At 48.7% G+C, this 21,040-nt stretch overlaps 1 protein-coding gene across 3 annotated transcripts in view; it reads left to right on the top strand.

The window, feature by feature from the left end:
• The first annotated feature begins 4,074 nt into the window (after positions 1-4,074).
• ATRN (attractin) overlaps positions 4,075-21,040 on the top strand; it is a 192,817-nt gene continuing 175,851 nt past the window's right edge. For 2 of the 3 annotated variants that reach the window (XM_061992453.1, XM_061992452.1), the window contains exon 1: positions 4,270-4,500. In XM_061992453.1, the coding sequence (XP_061848437.1) occupies positions 4,310-4,500 (191 nt within the window). In that variant the 5' untranslated portion in view covers positions 4,270-4,309. Of the gene's footprint in view, positions 4,501-21,040 lie in introns of all 3 variants that reach the window. The other variant, XM_061992449.1, reaches the window with a different exon arrangement.

Genomic DNA, 21,040 nt, shown 5'->3' on the forward strand with positions numbered 1-21,040 from the left:
TGCACACCATAGAGACCCTGTGCCAGAAAAGTCTCCACTGGCTGGAACCCTTTGGCTTCAGCTCATGGGAGCAATTAGTGCTGGCAACAATTAGTACTGGCAGCATATGTGTGGCTGTATTGGACTTGTGAGGCCAGGTTTTGGTAGTAGGGGGAGTATGGGAGTGGCTTCTGGGAGAAGGCACTAGAAGCTTCCCCCATGTCCCATAGAGCCAAAGCCAGATAGCTACAAGATGGACCTGCTGCTGTCCAAAGCTGAGACCATCAGAGACTGTGGCAGCACCTCTGGGATAATGTGTTTAAGAAGAGGAAAAAGAAAACTACACTACTGGGCCAAAGAGAGAATATGTGAGAGAAACATCTCTGCAGACCCCAAGGTGAGTGCAGGAGGAGGGGAGGAGGTGCTCCAGGCTCAGGGCAGACGTTCCCCTGCAGCCCATGGTGCAGCCCATGGTGAGGCCACCAGGGCCCTGCAGCCCAAGGAGGTCACCAGGGAGCAGAGATCTACTCACAGCTCATGGAGGACCCCTGGAATGGGTGATGCCTGAAGGAGGCTGTGACTGTGGAAAGCCCACGCTGGAGCAAGTTCCTGGCAGGACCTGGGAGCCTGTGGGGAGAGAGGAGCCCAGGCCAGAGCAGGTTTGCTGTCAGGACTTGTGACCCCATGGGGAACCCAACACTGGAGCAGCTCACTCCTGAAGGACTGTCCCTCATGGATGAGACCCAGGCTGGGGCAGTTTGTGAGGACTCCAGTCTGTGGGAAGGACCCACGTTGGAGGAGTTTGTGGAGGACTGTCTCCCATGGGAGGGACCCATGTTGGAGCAGGAGAAGAGTGTGAGTGTGGGGTCTTCCACGAGTTGCAGGTGGATCTCTGCTCCACCATGGACCTCCATGGGCTGCAGGAGCAGGGCCTCACCACAGGCTGCACTATAGGTCACAGGGGAGTCTCTCTTCCAGTGCCTGGGCACTGTCTCTCCCTCCTTCTCCACTGACCTCAGTGTCTGTGGAGATGTTCTCACATTCTCACTCCCTTCTGCTACTGCAGTTCAGCATCTGCCCAGCAACTCCTTCCCCTTCTCCAGTCTGTCAACCCCAGAGGCCTTATCTCCATCCCTGGTGGGCTTGGCCTTGGTCAGTGGTGGGTCCATCTCAGAACTGATGGCCCTGGCCCTGTCACACACCAGGGAAGTATCCAGCTGCTCTTTGCTTAAAGAAGCCACTCCTGTGCCCCCCACTACCAGAACCTGCCTGGTGCCCAGCCAGGGTCAATCCACCACAGTGACACACACGGGGACAATCCAGAGAGCAGTGTCATGTTCTGGCTATGTCCTGAGCTGGGCAAGTCCCAGAGCCAGACTGGCTTTTGCTGGCAGCACCGTGGATAATGGCAGTGGGTGGTACCCACAGATTCAGGGCATGCTCGCAGCTGTTTATGTTCCAGGAACATGTGTGTATATAGAAATACCCTCTCTGTGCCTCCAGCTCTGTATAGCCTAGAAGGTATTCATAACCTGTTTCTCACCTCTTGCATCTTTTAGGCTTTACATCACCTTTGGAGATCAGGGCACTTCAGCAGAGCACTTTTAAACTAAACCCATTATTTCATTCTCCTTCCTGGAGCCTCAAGCAGAAAAGGCAAAATATATGAACAATGGTTTTCTTAGACAGATGCTTGACTGACAAGAAGACACAAACTGGTCTTTAGACTGTTTTCTTTCCTATCTGCTCAACAGCCTTCATTATCTGTGGTAACTGACGTAGCAACCACCGAGGCTCCCACTGAAGAACCTCCTTCAGCTCACACAGGTAACTATTTGGATTTCTTCTCAGTTGTTGACACGTTTCCCCACTTGAAACAGGGGAGTAAATTAACTACTCCAGTAACTCTAGATACAATAAGCTTAATGGAGGCAGACCAAAGACAATATTTACCCAAGGACTCCAACATCATCAGCTTTCTCACTCCATCGCCCTGCTGAAAATGAAAGGCCTGAACATTTTGAATGGCATTTGTGTTTCTGCTCCACCCTTCCTGTCACAAATGGCATCTTACTAGTGTGTACACAGCAGGCTGCTGTTCTGCCCATGAACTCAGGACAGAACCAGCTATGTAACTGCATTACTTCTTCCCTCACTCCATCCTTTGCTGTTATGGATTAAGGCCTAGAAATCCTTGGAGAACATCAGCTTGTTTCCCAACCATGCTTGCAGACCAGTGTTTCGTGGCTTGCACCATTAAATAGTAAGAATGGAAAACTGTTTTTTACTAGCAAGTGATGACAGGGCTCCCCAGCTCAAGGGAGACAGGGAACTGCTGGAGAGAGGCCAGTGCAGGGACACCAAGATGCTGAGGGGACTGGAGCATCTGTGAGGAGGAAAGGGTGTGGGACCTGGGGCTGTTCAGCCTGGAGGAGAGAAGCCTGAGGGGGATCTCATCAACACTTATAAGTATTTAAAGGGTGGGTGTCAGGAGGATGGGGTGACATTGTAGTGTCAAGTGACAGAACAAGGGGCAATGGACACAAGCTGGAACATAGACAGTTCCACTTAAACCCAAGGAGCAAGTCCTTTGGTGCTGAGGGGAGGGAGCCCTGGCCCAGGCTGCCCAGGGAGGGTGTGGAGGCTCCTTCTCAGGAGGTTTCCAACCCCAGCTGGACACGTTCCTGTGCCCCTGAGCCAGCGGAACCTGCTTGAGCAGGGGCTGGGGCTGCAGCAGCTCTGCAGGGCCCTTCCAACACTCACCATTCTGGGATTCTATGACAAACACACTGGCAAGCTTGGTTTTTGTGCTACTGTAATTCATGCCCAAACAGCTGATTACTTGTATTGCTTAAGCCAGACTCAGTGATGGGAGATCTCAGCACTAACCAAACTGTGACTTGAAAAACCCCAATGCACAACCTCAAAGTGAATTACTCCAGCTTTAACTGCTCCCATTTTCAGCCACGTACCACAGCATCCCTTCCCACTGCCCAGAGCTCTGGAGCAAAACAAGCCTCGCTACCCTGTGTATCTGGCAGCGTCTCTCCAGAGGGCAACCACTGCCTCAGCTCTGTGTTGAGGTGCCCGTGGATGTACACACCTCTGAGGGGCTGAGGGACAGGGTTTAGTGGTGGGCTTGGCAGTTTTCAGTTCAGCAAGAGCAAAGAAGGGCACCAGAGCTGAGGAAGGGGTTGGAGCATAGTGGTGCTGGGGAGGGGCTGAGGGAATGGGGGTGTTAAGCCTGGAGAAGAGGAGCCTGAGGAGGAGACAGGAGCACTCTGACACTCCCTGACAGGGGTGAGGTAGGAGTCAGTCTTTTCTTCCAAGTGACAGGACATGAGGAAAGAGGCTCTAGTTGCCTCAGGGGAGGTTGAGACTGGAGCTGAGGCAGAACTGTTTCCCTGAGAGGGGTGTCAGCCCTGTGCCAGGCTGCCCAGGGAGCTGGGGGAGTGCCCAGCCCTGGAGGGATCTCAAAGCCGTGGAGCTGAGGTGCTGAGGGCTGTGGGTCAGTGCTGGGCTGGGCAGGGTGAGGGCAGGGCTGGGACTGCAGCAGCTTCAAGGACTTTCCTCACCATAGTGATCCTGATTCCATGAACTCTCCAGTGACAGAGGAGCCGGTGGGTAGAGCGCCCTGCAGCAACCCACGCAAAAGCAGGAGCATAACAAAATACCCCAAACTCATCTTTTCACCGTTTCCCTCCCCTCGAGGCCTCTCCCACACCTCAGTGCCACCCTCCCCGCGGTCCCCCCGCTCCCCACAGCCGCCGCACGGCCACTTTGGGGAGTGGCCCTTGTTGCGGGGGTTCAGCGTGACCCCTGAGGGAGCTCCGCAGGGGACACTCCACGCCCGGGAGCGAGTCCCCCCGCTCCGTGCCCCTCGGGCTGCGCTGCCGCGGCGTGCGGAGCCGCCACGCTCGCGGCCGGGCCGGGCCGGGGCGGGGCGGGGCGGGGCGGGGCGAGGGAGCGGGAACCCCGCTGCCAGTGGCCGCCGCGCTGCTGATGTCATCGGCCGCGGCCCGGTGCTGCCGCCCGGCTGCTGCGCGCTCGGCCCGCCGCGTTCCCGCCCCCCTCCCCCGCCTCTCCCCCCCCCCCCTCCCGGCCACCGTAGCGGGAGCGGCGGAAGCCCCCTCGCCGGCCACCGTCCCGGGAGGTGCCGCGGCGGATGGTCCGCGTTGTCCCGCCGCCCCCTCCCGCCCGCCCCTGTCGGAGTCGGCGGCGTCGGCGGCGGCAGATGGCGCGGGAGCGCGCGGCGCGGCGGGGCCCGGGCTGGCGGGGCGGGAGGCGGCCGCCGCCGCGGCGGCTGCTGTTGGCGCTGCTGCTGTTGTTAATGCCAGCGCTGCCGGGCTTGGGGCCCGCCGCCGCCGCGGCCGCCGCTGCCGCTGAAGAGGCGGCGGCGGCGGCGAAGGAATGCGACAAGCCGTGCGCCAACGGCGGGCGGTGCCAGCCGGCCAGCGGGCAGTGCGAGTGCCAGCCCGGCTGGGTGGGCGACCAGTGCCAGCACTGCGGGGGACGCTTCAGGTGAGGCCGCTGGAGGCGGAGGAGGCGGCGGTGGGTGTTCCCGGTCGGGGCTCGGGGAGGCTTGGGGACGGCAAGGCCGTGGGGGTTGGAGGGGCAGGTGCGGGGATAAGGGGCTGGTTTGGGGTACGGTAGGAGAGCGGGTGGGAGCAGCTCTGGGGGCAGCGGGAGGCGGCGGTTGAAGCTGCCCAAGGGTACGCTTTGGGGTAACAGGGAGGTGGGTGTGAGGAGCGGGTCTGGGGGCCGGAAGGGGGTGGGAGCCTCCGTGGCTGGGGCTGCGCAGGGCAGAGTGGCCATGGGTGCGAGGTGCCGGTCCGGATGGTGCTAGGGATTCAGGTGTAAGGCTGAGTGAGAGCGTGTGGACACCTGTCCCTGGTTGAGTCTGTGTGGGGGCAAGTCAGAGGGCAACAGGGATCTGCGTATGAGGGGCTGATCTGGTGGGGTATGAGTGTAAAGGGCTGGGTGGGATCCGTGGGGGACACAACAGGGAGGCCTGGGGCGTGTGGTTGCGAGGTTACCACGAACATCTGTCTCTGAGGAGGCAGAATTTTGGGTAGTGCTTGTTGGGGTTGCACAGAGGTAACTAGGGATCAGTAACTAGTGGGTCTAAGGGGCTGTGGCTCTGCAGAAGCAGGGGTGTCAGTGTAGGACATAAGGACACAGGGGTGTCAATGCGAGTAACTGTTGTAGTAGGTTTGGAGAGAAGGTAAAGCTGGTGGGAGATGGGGTGGAAGCACATATTGAGGGCAGCAAGGGTGGATTTGGGGACTGTGTGGGTTGAAGCCTGAAGGATAGTGGGTGAAGGAAGGTTGATTTAGTGGCTGGAGGTGGCTGGTGCTGGAGGAAGGTGGGAGCAGAGGAGGGTGCCCGGGCTGGAGGATGGCATGGGTGTGGGGCCGGTTCCTGGGCAGGAGCAGATATGGGAGAAGGACTGATATTCAGATAAGAGTCTCTGGCTGGCTGGGAACAGGTTCAAGTGGGAGAGGAAGCAGGTGTTAGGGGTGGGTGGAGGCAGTTGGAGTGTTGGGGGGAGGCGGTTAAGCAATGTTGGCAGATAGGATAAGCAGGTTTGGGTTAAAGGTGAATTCAGGAGAATTATGGGCAGGGGAGAGAAGGAAAATGTTTAAGGGGTTAGCTGGCAAGTGGGGAGGCTTGGCTCTTGGTGCAGAAGAGAGCATGCAGGAGTGGTGCTGGCTCACAGGGAGGGACAGTGGGCAGAGATGGACAGGACGGTGGTGTGAGGGTCCTGCCTCTGGTCAGGGTCACTTTTCTGGGATGAAAAAGGCTAAAGGGTGGTTCAGGGCAGGAGGATAGAGATCCCTCTATCTCTGTGCTTGTCCAGGCCATGTGCATATGTGTGTGTATGGGGGTGAGAGGTATCTGCACAGGAGAATGGTTTGAGCTGTGTGATACTGGGAAGCACGTTGCCTGCAGTGCTGAGAGGCCAGTTCTGGTGGTGATAAGATACTTGATTGGGTTGTGTGTCTAAAATCTATTCCATAGGATGAGAAACTGGAAATCATCCCAGGAACAAGCTGGAAAATGCACCCTGGCCTCTCTGTATAAACAAGTTTTCAGACAGGGGTTTCTCTAAGATGGTTACCTGTTTGGGATTGATCAGCTGTGGCAGCCAGAGAGCCTGAGTGTGTGTGTCTGCATGTGTTAGGTGCATCTCCTGGGCAGAGCTGCTTCTTGGAAAAGAAGGAGATGAAAAAAACAAAGGATGATTATTTTAGGCAGGGGTTGCTTTCTGGGGGAGTTCCTTATGGAGATTACCAGCCACCTTCCACAATGACTGCTGTTGAATTGCAGGGAAGGGGAGCCACCTGTATAAGAAACACTTTGTGTGCTTTAGGAGTTGAGGTTTCTGGGGTTTTTTTGACAATCTGTACATGAGCGTGTGATACAGCTAATTTGAAAGGGGTTTTGTGTAGAAATGATGCCAGGGCAGGCAAGCCCTGGAAGTCAAAAGCTTCCTTTTTCATGTTTGGTTTGGTTTTGTTATTGAAACTGACATGATAAGAGTTTTGTTGTGTGAAATAGCTACTTACCTGTTACTTGCCTCCAGTGGTTTAGGATGTTTTTCATTTGAAGGAGACTAGATGGAAATAAAACCTGTCTTTTCTGAATGGCAAAACTGGTGCTGCTGAGTGTATATATATATATTTTCAGCTTATTTGTATTGTTAAAGCTTGTTAGTTTTCCCCATGTAATCCCAGTCTGAAGTTTTGACTGGAAACCTAACGGATGTTTTTCCCTCTGAGTGTTTTATTCAGCTGCTTCTGTGTTTCTTTGTTTATTATTGAGTTGCCATTTCTAGTAATGTTTGTAAACTTTGAGCTCTGAGAAAAGTGCAAGCAAGCGATTTTTTAGCAACATTTGTAGCTTTGCAGCCACAACTTTCCCATGCCCTTGGGTTTACTCTTGTCTCCTGTCAGAAGTGGCACTGGAAGGTGGGGTTTGTTTTGGCACGTGGCTGTCAAGAGCTTTGCTCTCAAAGACTTGATGTATTATTAGGTGCTGCAGGTACAACTGGGAAGTAGAAGGGCAGGTGAAAATGACTCTGGAAGTGTGGTATATTCAGCATGCTTATCTACCTGACTGAGAGAGGTAATTAAGTTTGGCGTGTTTGTCTTCCTGCCCTTATCTAGATGGATGTGATGACTGTATTTGTGGTCTTGACTTGTGTTTATGTTGAGCACTGGGGTTGTCATGATACAACTTGTGCTTCACTGACCTACTAATCTCTGACATCTTGGGTTTACAGCAAAGAAAGAACATCATAGCTTCACGTTGCAGCCTCCTAATATTCTACCTGCTCTCCTCATTAGGAAAGTCTATTTCTTTAGGCTGCAGTTAGACCTTTAGACAACAAGCCTTGGATGGACCATTTTCCTTCTTCTTTCACCCCAACTGCAAAGGGGAGGTGTTGTGCAACGTGTTACCATTCTAATGTGGATGTGTGTGGGCTTTTCAAGGATGTGTGGTGTGTTGTGACTTACTGAAAAGAAAAGGGTATAACCTCTGCATGTGGTTTCCTTAGTGCTTGTTCTTGGTTGTAGGAACGGCTTCTGAGAAAACACTGGCCTCAGTGATGCTCTTGGGAGGTAGAAGATTGAGTTAGGAAGCACATCAGGTGACTTTCTTCTTTTTTAAGATGTGAAACCAGCCGCTTGAGGTCTTTAAAGATTAAGATCTTGGTTTTAAAGGAAGCTGAAATGGAAAATATAGGACGTGCCTGATGGGCTTGTGTTTTCTATTTCTGTCCAAACCTCCAGTGGGCTTCTGTGCTGGCTGGAGTGTGCTGCAGGACAGTGGCTTCAGGCTGCTGTAGTCTGGGCAGGAGAGGAAGACTGCTGTGAGGCTGTCTGCTGGGAGGGATGAAAAAGCTCCCTGTCACAGAGCTGCAGCAACATACTGGAGGTGGTGTTTTTGAGCAGTGGGAGCTCAAGAGCACCAGCCTTGAAGTGAACTTGTCAGCATTGGGTGTTGTACTGTCAAAAGGATGCTGCAAGCTTGGAGACCACTGACTCTTCCAAGTGCTTCTGTAGCTCAGTGACACAACCTCTTGTCCTGCTTGAATTGTTTCAGCCATCTGCCTGACAAGGGCTGCTGAAGGAGGTAAAGCACAGGTTAAGAAACCACTGCTATTTGTTGGCCAGGCATTGTAGAGGATTGGATTAGCAAATTCAGGCTAGTGCTTGGCTTCTGGGACAGTAATTGTGTGTAGACTGTGTATATAGACACACCTGATGGGCAATTTGATGTGTGATATTAGCTGAAGATATGAGCAGGCTATATTTTGGACTATGTAATGAAATACCATTTTATTCTAGAAAGCTGGTTTCTGTGTGCAAAGGCACTGGTTCTTGTTTCATGGTGATGCTCTTTTATTTTGAGGTGGGAGATGAGAAACACTCAGCAGTGCTTAACAGTGCAATGTGACAGTTGGAAGGGGGAAAAAAGATTAGAGTGTTTCTTTTAAACTACCTTTTTATTAATTTAATGGAGGCATTTATGGGCTGCTGATTGAGAATTGTTAAGGAGTCAGTGGTAATAAAGTGTCCTTGGCCCAAGAATATTACAGTGAAGAGGGAGTTTTATCTCTGGAAGGTTTGGGTAAATCATAACCTGAGAGAGTTGCTAGCTGGCAAAGAACCAGCACAGTTCCCATCCTTAAATAAATAGCAACTTTTGGTCCATAGATAGTATTCAAACCCATTGTTTTTAACATGTTACCTGAGGCAGTTGAAAGCTTTAGGAAAGCCAGGAAAATAATATATCTAAGGACTTTGGCAGCTGGAATTAAATCAGTTTAAGTGCCCAAATTAGATTTGGGTGCTGCATTTATGCCTGTGGTCCATTCTGTTTCTGTCTTTTCATTAGTGCATTATCATGCTCTTAAGATGATTTTCTCTTCCATGTTGCTGTGTTGCTCTCTCAAATGTGCACTGCTAATAAAAGAACAAGCTAGTCAAGTAGGAAATACTTAAGCATTATCAGTTTGAAAGAATACACTGGGGGAAAAAACAGCTTTATGTGCTTTTATTTAGTTCCTTGAGGCATCATTTTCCCCACTCTGGATTTATAATTCTGTTGAGGAGGGGAGTGTGTGTGTATCTGTCTGCATCTGCATATCTACATCTTTATCTGCATGCATTTAAATGGTCTGTTCTTTGAGAGAAAGTCATGGCTAATATTTCTTCTGAATTCCCACTGTCTTATTGGACAGTCTGATATTTTACTTGGGCTGTTTGAAGAAGAAGAAATAATCTGTGAAATAAGTGAGTATTTTGGAAATAGCCAAGATGTTCCAAGCTTCTTGCCTTGCACTGAACAGCCAGTGTCAATATTTGACTTGTGTGAGGTTTTGTTCATCTTTGGCAAGAAGCTCACTTCTTACTGTTACTTTTCAGTCTGTTTTTATAGCAAGGAGCCAATAGTGGAGCATTCAGAACAGTTAAGACAATGCAGTGCACGCTACATCCTTTCTGTCATCTCTGCCTCGTGCACATCAAACGTCTTCACCAGCAGAGCAGTGCTTCTTGGAATTACTGAACAGCTCATGCTTTCAAACCTGTGAGGGAGAGGACTAAATAGCATCCAGCTGCTGTCTTCCTCATAAGCACATCTGAGCTTTGGGACCTCTGGGAACGGTGCAGGTAGAGGATAACATTCCTCTGCCTGTCAGTTCCCAGAGTATATCGCTGCCCCAGACTTGATTGCAGATGCCTCCTTTTCTGCAGTGGTCAACACAAAAGACATTTCTATCTCATTTCTCTGAATATCAGGGAATGGCTGCCTGACTTAGCTCAGTCTGACACTGCTCTAGATTCTTCCATGCTTTCACAGCCTGGGTTGCATCTTTCCTTATGGATTCAAGAGAAACTTATGTCCAACTGGGTTCTCGTTACCATCGTAGTCAATTTGCATTCAACACAAATGGCTTCCATTGAAATATCAGCACTGTTAGCACTGTTTTCATGGAAGTGGCTTTTTTTCCCTCTTCTAAGCTTTCAGAAGAACTAGGACCAGCAGTGCTTTTATCATGTGTCCTGATAAAGTTAATGCATGTGACAGATTTCACTTCCTGCCTTGTTCCTCTGAAGCTTTTGGGAGCAATCAAATTTAAACTCAGGAGCTTACTGTGCCTAATGTGTCTATGAAGATCCACACTGAAAATCCTCTCTCTATTGAGATAATGCTGCTGCTGACCAAACTGTTGTACTATTGCATTGATTTATGATACTTGTTAGTGTTTTCTTCTTAAACACTCAGTTTCCTTGAATTTTTCCCCCCTAGTTTGGAGTTCCAAGCACAGTTCTTGGAATTGGCTCCTTGAGCTAGTAAAGCTTTGCTTTTTTCCCCTTGCCTTCAAAGTATTCTCATAGAATCATAGAATGGTGGGGTTGAAAGGGACCTTTAGAGATCATCTAGTCCACCCCCCCTGCAGAAGCAGGGTCACCTAGATCAGGTCACACAGGAACGTGTCCAGGTGGGTCTTGAAGGAACCTCCACACCCACTCTGAGCAGCCTGTGCCAGGGCTCCTTCACCTGAACAGTGACAGAGTTTTTCCTTATGTTTAAGTGGAACTTTTTGTGTTCCAGCTTCATCCCATCACCCCTTGTCCTGTTGCTAGATACAATAGGTAAAAGTGCTGCCCCAACCTCCTGACACTCACCAGTGAGATATTTGTAACTATTAATGAGATCCCCCCTCAGTCTCCTCTTCTCCAGCCTGAACAGCCCCAGGTCCCACAGCCTTTCCTTGTATGAAAGATGTTCCAGTCCCCTCAGCATCTTGGTGTCCCTGCACTGGCCTCTCTCCAGCACTTCCCTGTCCCTCTGGAGCTGGGGAGCCCAGAACTGGACACAGGACTCCAGATGAGGCCTCAGCAGCTCTGGCAGAGCAGAGGGGCAGCACAACCTCCCTGGCCCTGCTGCCCACACTCTCCTCAATGCCCCCAGGCTGCCATTGGCTTCTTGCCCACGAGCCCACGTTGCTGCTCATGGGCAGTTGATTCTCCCCCAGCACTGCCAGGTCCCTCTCCTGGAGCTGCTCTCCAGCAGGTCACCCCCAGCCTGTGCTGCTGCAGGGGGTTGTTCCTCCCCAGCTGCAGGACTCTGCCCTTGTCCTTGTTGAACCTCAGCAGGTTCCTCTGTGCCCAACTCTGCAGCCGCTCGAGATCCCGCTGAATGGCAGCTCAGCCTCTGGGGAATCAGCCAGTGCTCCCAGTTTGGTGCCAGCAGGGAACTTGCTGAGGGTCCCTCTGTGCCCTCATCCAGGTGGTTGATGAAGATGTTGACCAAGACTGGATTCTCACCAGTCTTTAGGAACTCTTCACTCCCAGCTTCTAAAGCACAGTGAAAAGGTACAGTATAAAATGCAGAAGGTGAGATGGAGAAGTAGGTGATTTTTTTGTAGGTAAAGTGGTTCTGGTGCTGGAGGAGTGAGGTGCTGCCAGCTGGAATTCACCCTAAGAAGAATGGCAAGAATTTTATTGCAATACTGTGTTCTTGTAGAGCCATCTGCCAACATCTGCCAGTGGTAACTGCCACAGTGTCTTGAAAGCAGGGCTGGAAAATTTGATAATCAGTTTTTAGAGCCCACAGCAGAGATGATAATTTGCTTTTGTGTGTGGCTTTGAATCAAATAGTCATTTAGTGGCTGAAACACTGAACCAGTAATGATGTTTGCTTTTAGTTTCCTGCTTTTGTTCCCTTGCTTTGTTTGTGGCTGATCCACATGGATTTGCTTTAGAGCCTACTTGAGAGTGTCACTAATGTCCTTCCCTCCCTTTGCTTAACATAAATATTAACTTGGTAGAGACACAAGTGACAGAACGTGAGGAAATGGCCTCAAGTTGCACAGGGAGAGGTTTAGATTGGATGTGAGGAAGACCTTCTTCACCCAGAGCATTGGGCTGCTCAGGGAGGTGGTGGGGTCACCATCCCTGGAGATACTCAAAAGACACATAGATGAAGTGCTGAGGGATATGGGTTAGTGCTGGGCTTGGCAATGTGAGGGGAGGGGTTGGACTCGATGATCTGAAAGGTCTTTTCCAGCTGTAATGATTCTATGACATAAGTTGCTGTGAGGCCTTTGTGGATGTGTTGCATGTTATTCAGAGCATGAGTCTGGCATGTAGAACCTGATATCCTTGGGATTCTCAAAAAGGAAAGGCTCTGCCCTGGTAGTGGAGCTGTGAAATCATTAGGATTGGTAGAGACCTTAATTACACATAAAGCAGTCTTCAAGTGCAAAACCTGATAAAAGCTGCAGGTGGGACATCAGAATAGTACAGGGTTTATAGAATAATGTTTTAAAGAAAGTGAACTCGGTGCATTGGGCTGATAATCACCTTAGTGCAACTCACAATGGTGTAGAAGAATTCCCATGTTTTACTGATTGGCTGAGCAATATTCCTGTTGAAGTGAGGGTGGCTGATCTCTAAACCAAGTTGTATGAAATACTTCTAGGACACTCCAGGATCGGGTTCCTGGTAGTGATTGTGGCTTCATTTAATAAAGCAGATTTCCTGCACTATCATCAGATTCAGAACTTTTCAGTTCTCTGAAAATGCAGAAGTGAAATAAAGATGGTTTAAGGGAGATGATGCAAGGAGAGGTGGCCTGGGCATTTCAACCAAGGGGTTTCCAACAAGTAAAGCACCTTTTTTTTTCCCTGCCATTTCTGCTGAGCTTGGAGCTGGATGAGAAGCACAGAATCTTAAGAGGCCTCAGAAGCTCATCCAGTGCAACTCCCCTGCCAGAGCAGCACCACACAGGGACTCATCCAGCTGGATTGGAATGTCTCCAGAGAAGGAGATTCCACAGCCCATCTGGGCAGCCCCTGCCAGTGCTCCCTCACCTCAACAGGGAACAAGTTTGTCCTTGTGTTACTTTGGAACCTCTTCTGCTGCAGCTAGTCCCCATTGTCCCTTGTCCTGTCATTGGCCATCCCTGAGCACAGCCTGGCTCCATCCTCCTGACACCCACCCTTGATGGATTTGTAACATGAATGAGGTCACCCCTCAGTCTCCTCTTCTCCAAGCTGCAGAGCCCCAGCTCCCTCAGCCTTTCATCACAAGGGAGATGCTCCACTCCAGCATCTCTGTGCCCTGCACTGAACTCTCTCCAGCAGCTCCCTATCCTTCTGGAACTGAGGGGCCCACAACTGGACACAATATTCCAGATGCGGTCTCATTGAGGGCAGAGTAGAGGGTGAGCAGAACCTCTCTTGACCTCATCTGTGAGGTTGCACTAGATGCTCTCTAAAGGTCCCTTCCAACCCCTACCATTCTATGATTCTAAGCCTGTTGCACGTGGCAAAATATTCAACTAGGGGTTGTTGCTTCATGGAGATGAAGTGCTTCATGTCCTGTTCTGGATCAAAATGATTTGTAATACCTTTTACCGTTAGCCAGTGCCACCAGCTCTCCATGCAGACTAATGCAGGGTGGGTGTACCAATGCAGCTGTGACAATCTCAGCTTTTCTGTTATTTGTCTTCTTTTTCTAGATCCTGTTTTTCAGAAACTTAGTGAGGTTTTTCTTTATCCTTTGTTAGATCCTGTAATTTGAAAGGGTACAAAATAAGGAAGGCTATGGTAGGAAAACACCCTTTTGAAGACTTTCTTATTAGTCAGTGTTTGTATTGCATGAAAATTTAATACTTGTCTCCAAGGTGGTGCTTGTCTGCTCAAAGTATAAGGAGCCTGGCACAGATGAATTAACATTCTTTGTAAACTCCTTTTATGGAGTGAAATCCAGAAGGTGAGAAGTATTTTTATTTTTCCATTCAGAAAGTTTAGATTGGATTTGTTATTATTTCATTGGGAGGTGAAAGAATAACTACATCCTCAGCTACTCTGCTTTGAAAGCTGTGGCAGTTTGCATCCCTGCTCCTGCAGTCATTAGTATTGCTATGAACAGTGAATTACTCCTCCAGTGGGTTTAGCTTTGGTGAGCTTGTATAATGTATAGCTGTGTATTGAGTGGGTTTTGTTTCTTTTTTTCCCCTCCCCAATGTCTTTGTGCATGTGTTGTTACATCCTTCCTTTCTCAGTGTTTTAGCATCGTGGCCAGATCTCCTGAATGTGATTGCCTTAACTGGAGAAAATCCCTGCTTGAGGTTCACCCTGTGCATGGTTTCTGGGTTCCATTGCTTGTTACAATTGAGAACATGCTTTGAGTTCCTGTAAAATCAACTTTTCAGGATGGCTTTGTGAAGGTTTTTGTGTTGCAGTGTGCAGCATATTTCCTGCCAGAGTTATGCACCTGCCTGTTTAATGATTAATTTCCACGACCGATACCCTATTAATGCAGAGTGGAGAGTGTCACATGAATTTTATAGCCATTTCAGAGCTTCATATCTCCACTATCTGCCTTTGTTACATGCTTTGATCTTCTGTGAAATCAGCAAAGGTAATGTCAAGAGGAAAAATTCGAGGCATTGCAAATCCTGAGATGCAAAGTAGTGTGGGGCTGAGATGCTGACTGTGCAGGTCAGTGTCACGAGAGCAAAATCAGGGGGACCTCCTGCATTGTTTCCTATCCAGGACTTGTGTGCTGCCAGAAGACAATATTCCACCCAAATAGTACCCAAATAGTGAGCAGCCATCGAAGTTGCTGGTCTGCTGGAAGAAAAGTATTCATTTCCAAGCAGTATACTGGGAAATATACTTGGAGCATCTTCCTGCTGAGGAAAGGCTGCAGGAACTGGGGCTGTTCAGTCTGGAGGAGTCTGAGGGGGGATCTCATTAATAGTTACAAATATCTAAATGGTGGGTCCCAGGAGGTTGGGGCAGCACTTTTTTTGTGTTGTATCCAGTGCCAGGACAAGGGGTGATGGAAAGAAGCTGAAACACAAAGAGTTCCATTGAAACATAAGGAGAAACTCCTTTGGTGCTGAGGTGAGGGAGCCCTGGCCCAGGCTGCCCAGGGAGGGTGTGGAGGCTCCTTTTCAGGAGGTTTCCAAACCCACCTGGACATGTTCCTGTGTTACCTAACATAGGTGGGACCTGCTTTACCAGAGAAGTTGGACTGGATGCTCTCTAAAGCTCCCTTCCATCCCCCAGCATTCTGTGATTGTATGAAATAATTACTATTGAGGTCACTGAGGGTCCTGAGATTTTCATTAGAAAGAGGCAGAACTGTAAGGTCAGTTGCTTTAATTTGGGCTGAAAAATTTGCAACTAAATTTGTTGTCTTACAAGATACACTCTGTATTTCCAGATGCATTTATTTATAGGTGCTGCCTGCTTGCTTGATGCTACGTTAGCGAGCTTTTGTTATCAGATTGATTCATTGCATTCAAACAGCTCACAGGCAGATCATTCAATTTGGGTCAGTCAGTGTCTGTTTCTCAGGAGCACAGGTTGCAGTGATTCTTTAAAGTCAGTGCTTTTCATTTTGGGAATGGTAATGGCTGTTTAAGTATGCCCTTGTTCAACTTTTAGAGTATGAATCATTTTGAGGAGGTGTTGAAGTGGTTCAAAGTCAAAACCAGAACTTGACTTCCTGCCTATGCACATTTGCACTAAGACATCCACTCTAATGTTGCTGGAAATAGAAATGCATCTATATATTGACGTATATTGCTGATATTCTGTTACCTTGTTTTATTTCAATGCTGAGCCCAAAGAAAACTCAGAGCTGTGTAAAACACAGTAATGTTGAAATAGTAATTCCTGGATCATTTGCAGCTCCTCTCAGTAACCTGGACTGCTGAAGATTTGTAGGACAGAAGGCAAATGTCTCCATGTGTGCCTAATTCCATAATGAATATGGCATAATAACAATTTCTGTGCAGCTTTGTTGGGGTTTGAATGTGAAACAATGAGGATTTGGATTTCTGGTGGGAAAACAGAACTGACAGGATCTGAAGGGCTGCAAGGGACCTGGAAAGCTCATCCAGTGCAAATCTCTGCTAGAGCAGCACCACTTAGAGTAGGGCACACAGGGACTCATCCAGCTGGGTTGGAATGTCTCCAGAGAAGGGGCCTCCACAGCCCATCTGGGCAGCCCCTGCCAGGGCTCCCTCACCTCAACAGAGAAAAAATTCTTCCTTGTGTTTCTTTGGAACCTCTTCTGTTGCAGCTTGTCCCTGTTGCCCCTTGTCCTATCATTGGCCATCCCTAAGCACAGCCTGGCTCCAGCCTCCCCACACCAACCCTTGATGGATTTGTAACATGAATGAGGTCACCCCTCAGTCTCCTCTTCTCCAAGCTGCAGAGCCCCAGCTCCCTCAGCCTTTCATCACAAGGCAGATGCTCCACTCCATCATCCCTGTGCGCTGCACTGAACTCTCTCCAGCAGCTCCCTGTCCTTCTGGAACTGAGGGGCCCAGAACTGGACACAATATTCACGAGGGCAGAGTAGAGGGGGAGCAGAACCTCTCTGACCTACTGCCCACAGCCCTTCTAATCCATCCCAGGATGCCATTGGCCTCTTGACCTCTTGAGTTGCTGGCTCATGCTCATCCTGCTGCCCACCAGCACCCCCAGGTCCCTGTCCCCTGCATTACTCTGTAACAGTTCATTCCCCAGCCTGTGCTGGTACATGGGGTTACTCTTCACCAGATGCAAGACTCTACACTTGCCCTTGTTGCATTTAATCTCATTTCTCTCAGCCCAACCCTCCAGCCTGTCCAGCTCTGGTTGAATGGCAGCACAGCCTTCTGGGGTGTCAGCCACTGCCCTCAGTTTAGTATCATCAGCAAACCTGCTGACAGTGCCTCTGTTCCCTCAGCAAGGTCATTAGTGAATGGATTGAACAGTACCAGTCCCAGCACTGACCTCTGAAGGACTCCACTAGATACAGGGCTCCAACTAGACCCTGCCCCATTGATCACCACTCTGCCATCATCCCTTCAACCAGTTCCCAGTCCACCTCACTACCTGATCATCCAGCCCACACTGTCCCAGTTTTGCTAGGAGGATGCTGTGGGAGCTGTCTGGAAAAGGTGTAGTAACCTGCTATCTTAGAACTTTTCTGATGGCACCTAAGGAAGACTAGAACAGGGGTAAGGGAACTCCAGTCCTGAAAAGACAAAGGGAAGGAGTGAATAAACAAACAAGTGCCCAAGGTTGACATGCTGCTTGCTTTTATAAAACACCCAAGTCATTTCTTCTGCACTGTGTCTGAAGCTGAGACCAAAGCAGGTTGTCCTCTGTTCTCCCGTTCTGCTTTTGAGCCCTGTTGCTAGGTGGCTGCATGTATCCTCATCCAGCAGACACTGCACTGTCAGGACTTGGGGTGGGAACCTGAGCTAAATGGGAGAGGGAGAGCTGTTGCTGTGTGCTTGTGCCAGCCCAGGCGTGAGGAGTGGTGTGAATCCTGCACAACTTGACATCTCTGCCAGGCTTCAGTTTTTGTGAGCTAGAACAAGGCATATGGATGAGAAAACAGGGGTTCTTCTTGCTTAGTACTAGTTGGAAAGGAGATGTGATGTGTTCAGGTAGCTTGGAGGTAGACAGCAGCTTTTATTTGTCTCCATATCATGGTGATGTGTCTTTGAGCAAACATACTCAGGGTTTGTGTTACTGTATGGTGTGGGAGTGTCTCATCTGAAAGGAAAGGATGGTTTCACAGCCAGCATTGATTTTAGTTTTGCCTTCAGTTCTACCAAAACACCAGGTACCACCGTATCAGTTTGTCAGTGTTTGACTCTCAAGTTTGAGATGGAGTTTTAACATTGATTTGATGTGATTCCCTCAAGAGGAAATGACCACACAACCTTAGGAATCAAACAGAAGTATGCTTCATCATCTAGTTATCTTGGTTTGGTTTCCTACCTGTGACCAAGTTCTTGGTATGTTTTAAAGATGTTCTGATGATGACACTATTCACAGAGGAATTTAAAAGGTTAGAGGGATATTTTCAGCTGCATTTCTGCAGGACAATTTGTATCCAACTTGTCTGTTCTGAGAATAATACAGAAGAAATCTGGTTAATGTTACTATAAATATGCCTAAGTCATCTTCACTGAGGCTTCTGAAAAAGGATATTGGATGTTAAAAGTGATGAAGTTTAATATGATCTTAATTTCCCTATTCAGTGCTGACAGGCATTTGTCATGTGGAATGAAAAGAAAAAATATGACTGTGAAAATGGTGTGATCTGATCAAAGCTGGTCAGGGCATTTTTGTGCCAGAGGTTGCTTTGTTCTCAATACAATAAGTATGAGAGTATGCATGAGGTGAGATGCTGTGGTGAAAAAGACATCCTTTGCTGTGCTCTCACCCCGCCTAAAACCCACTGATCACAGAATCTTAAGGGTTAGAAGGGATCTGGAAAGCTCATGCAGTGCAACCCCCCTGCCAGAGCAGCACCACCTAGAGCAGGGCACACAGGGACTCATCCAGCTGGGTTGGAATGTCTCCAGAGAGGGAGACGCCACAGCTCATCTGGGCAGCCCCTGCCAGTGCTCCCTCAGCTCAACAGGGAACAAGTTTGTCCTTGTGTTGCTTTGGAACCTCTTCTGTTCCAGCTTGTGCCCATTGCCCCTTGTCCTATCATTGGCCATCATTGAGAAAGGGCCTGGCTCCATCTTCCTGACACCCAGGGCAGAAACATGGTGAAACATGAGTACAGGCATGATGATATAGTGGCTTCCCCTATAAATTTATCTACCTGACCTCCTCAGGCAGGTTCACCAAAGCTGATGAGATTCTGGAGGAGGTAGACCAGGCAGCATCCTCCAGAGCAAAGCCCTGTGGCTGGACTGGAGGTTCTCCCAGGGAAGGTGGAAGGAGGTTTTCTCTTACTTTATGTATTTTATAGGTTGATATAACTTCATGCATCATGTTCTGTGTTAAGAGCATAGCCATTTGGCTAAAAATATAGGCTGCATGCACAGCTGAAAACTCAAAAGTCATGCCCAGCCCCTGTGATTCAGACCTTTTTGCTGCTCTTTGTTCTTTCTCAGCCCCTAGATCTTTCTCTACATCCAGGCTTTGTCCAGCCTTGCAGGAAGGAGCCGTGTTTCTATAATCCCTTGAAGAAGGGTTTGACATGTTCTCTTTTTGACATGTGTGAGGAGAAGGGAAGGATGCTTTGCCCTGTTGCTTTGCAGCCCTGCTGCAGCTGGGAAACAATAGGAGTGAGCTTCCCCTTCTTCTCTTTCACAGGAGAAAGTAACTCCTGGAAAGGAATTTCTTGCTTTTACCTGTGGGTTTGAAGGAGAAATTCAGATGGAGACAACTGTGTGTGTGTCCATTGATTTCTGTTTACATTTCAGTGCTTTGAAATGTGCATTTCCTATTCATTTAAAGTTATGATGGGGTCATGGACCTGGGCAAATTGGGAAACACCTGAGCACTTCATGGCCAGGCTTCGTGGGGTCCCCTGGGTATCAAGGGCAATAAGTAATAAGTGAATTCCTCTCATTCACTGAAGGAAATCTTACTGCTCAGGTTTAGGAAGATGTACTGGATGCTGTAGAGCCAAGTGGAATGGCTGATTCTTTGTAGCATCCTGATTTTATGAATAGTGTGGCCAGAAGCAACCAGTTCATGTTGAAAATTTAAGAGTACCTGGAAGAAAGCCACTGTCCATGGCTGTTGGAACAAATAAACCACTCTGAATGGTTTCAGTGGTAGCTTTGTAGTAGATGAACAAGAAAAACAAGCAAGTATTGTGGAGGACGTTTAAGTTCTGATTTACAGGCTAGCACAAGGTGCTGTGCCTAATGAACAGAACAAGTGTTGGAAGCCCTTTGGGAGTCTGGGTTGTTGATGGGCTTGTGATGGGCTAAAGATTAACAGCAGGTCAGGACTGCAATTTGGCACAGGATGCTTTCCCTTTTATCTCCAATTAAGTAGAAAACCCCTGGTAGCTATAATTTTAATAGGGTTAAATATATATACCCCCCCCTTTTCCAATGGCTGTTTGGCATCTTGTCAAAGTTTCTCCTTTCTCTAATGACTTGGCTTACAGTTGAAATCACTCTGTAGCTTCTTTTTATAAGCTTTCCCCCCTTGATTGTACATGTTCATGATTAGCTGTGAATGTAGACAAAGTCTATAAAAGCAACCTCTGGAAAAGTTTGGTCCTAATGAGTTTTGTGTTGCTCTGACTTGATAGAAGTGGCAAGTTCCTCAATGTTCTTGTTGGGTTGTTTTTCTGGCAGTTACCTCTGTGCCTCTTAGGTGTAAAACACTTGTAAGGGTGGTGTGAAACACTCGTAGCGTGGCTAAAGCTGTACAGTTACCTAGGTGTGGAATTGAAATAACTACTGTACAAGTCACTTGATGCTCCTTAATATACAATAATATCCTGTTTCAGTGATGGAGCTGAGGAGGAAAGGAGACCAATGTCAAATAGTTGGCCTAAGTACTTTTGGTGACCCTGCTTCTGCAGAGGGGTTGGACTAAATGATCTCTAAAGGTCCCTTCCAACCCCCACCATTCCATGATATAATGTGAAATAGATCATGTATCACACAATCACAGAATCTCAAAGGTTGGAAGAGACCTGGAAAGCTCATCCAGTACAACTCCCCTGCTAGAGCAGGACCAGCTAGAGTAGGGCACACAAGAACTCTCATCCTAATTTCATTAGGAAAGGTCTTACTGGTTACACAATAAAATGCCTTAAAGACATATTTGCTGGCACTGATATTGTTTGAGACCTTCACTTTCACACGGAGTAAACTAAACCCCAACTCTTCTGTGTACTTCGAAAAGAACTCTACTTGGAATCTAAAAATAGAAGTGAAATATTCTTAAGAGCTACCTTTTGAGGAACACAGTCCCCAGGCTGCATGGGACACGGGCAAGCTGACGTAGGCAAGGAGTATTTTAACTGACTCAAGTTAGATGATGTCAATATGCCACCTGCAGCCTTATTCCAGTCAGAAATACTTCTGGTGGAGTTTTGACATGTGCAGAAGAAGCCAGTGGGAGTACAGTGTGCTCCTTTGCTTCACAGCGATACTGGTAACAAACTCATGGCAGCAAGTTGCAATGGGATTGGAAATGGAGCGAGGAAATTGCTGTGCATCACTTGGTTTGGTTTCAGTTTTTATGTTGTGGATTGTT

Source organism: Colius striatus, chromosome 3 (assembly GCF_028858725.1).
Source record: "Colius striatus isolate bColStr4 chromosome 3, bColStr4.1.hap1, whole genome shotgun sequence".
NCBI classification, from domain to species: Eukaryota; Metazoa; Chordata; class Aves; order Coliiformes; family Coliidae; genus Colius; species Colius striatus.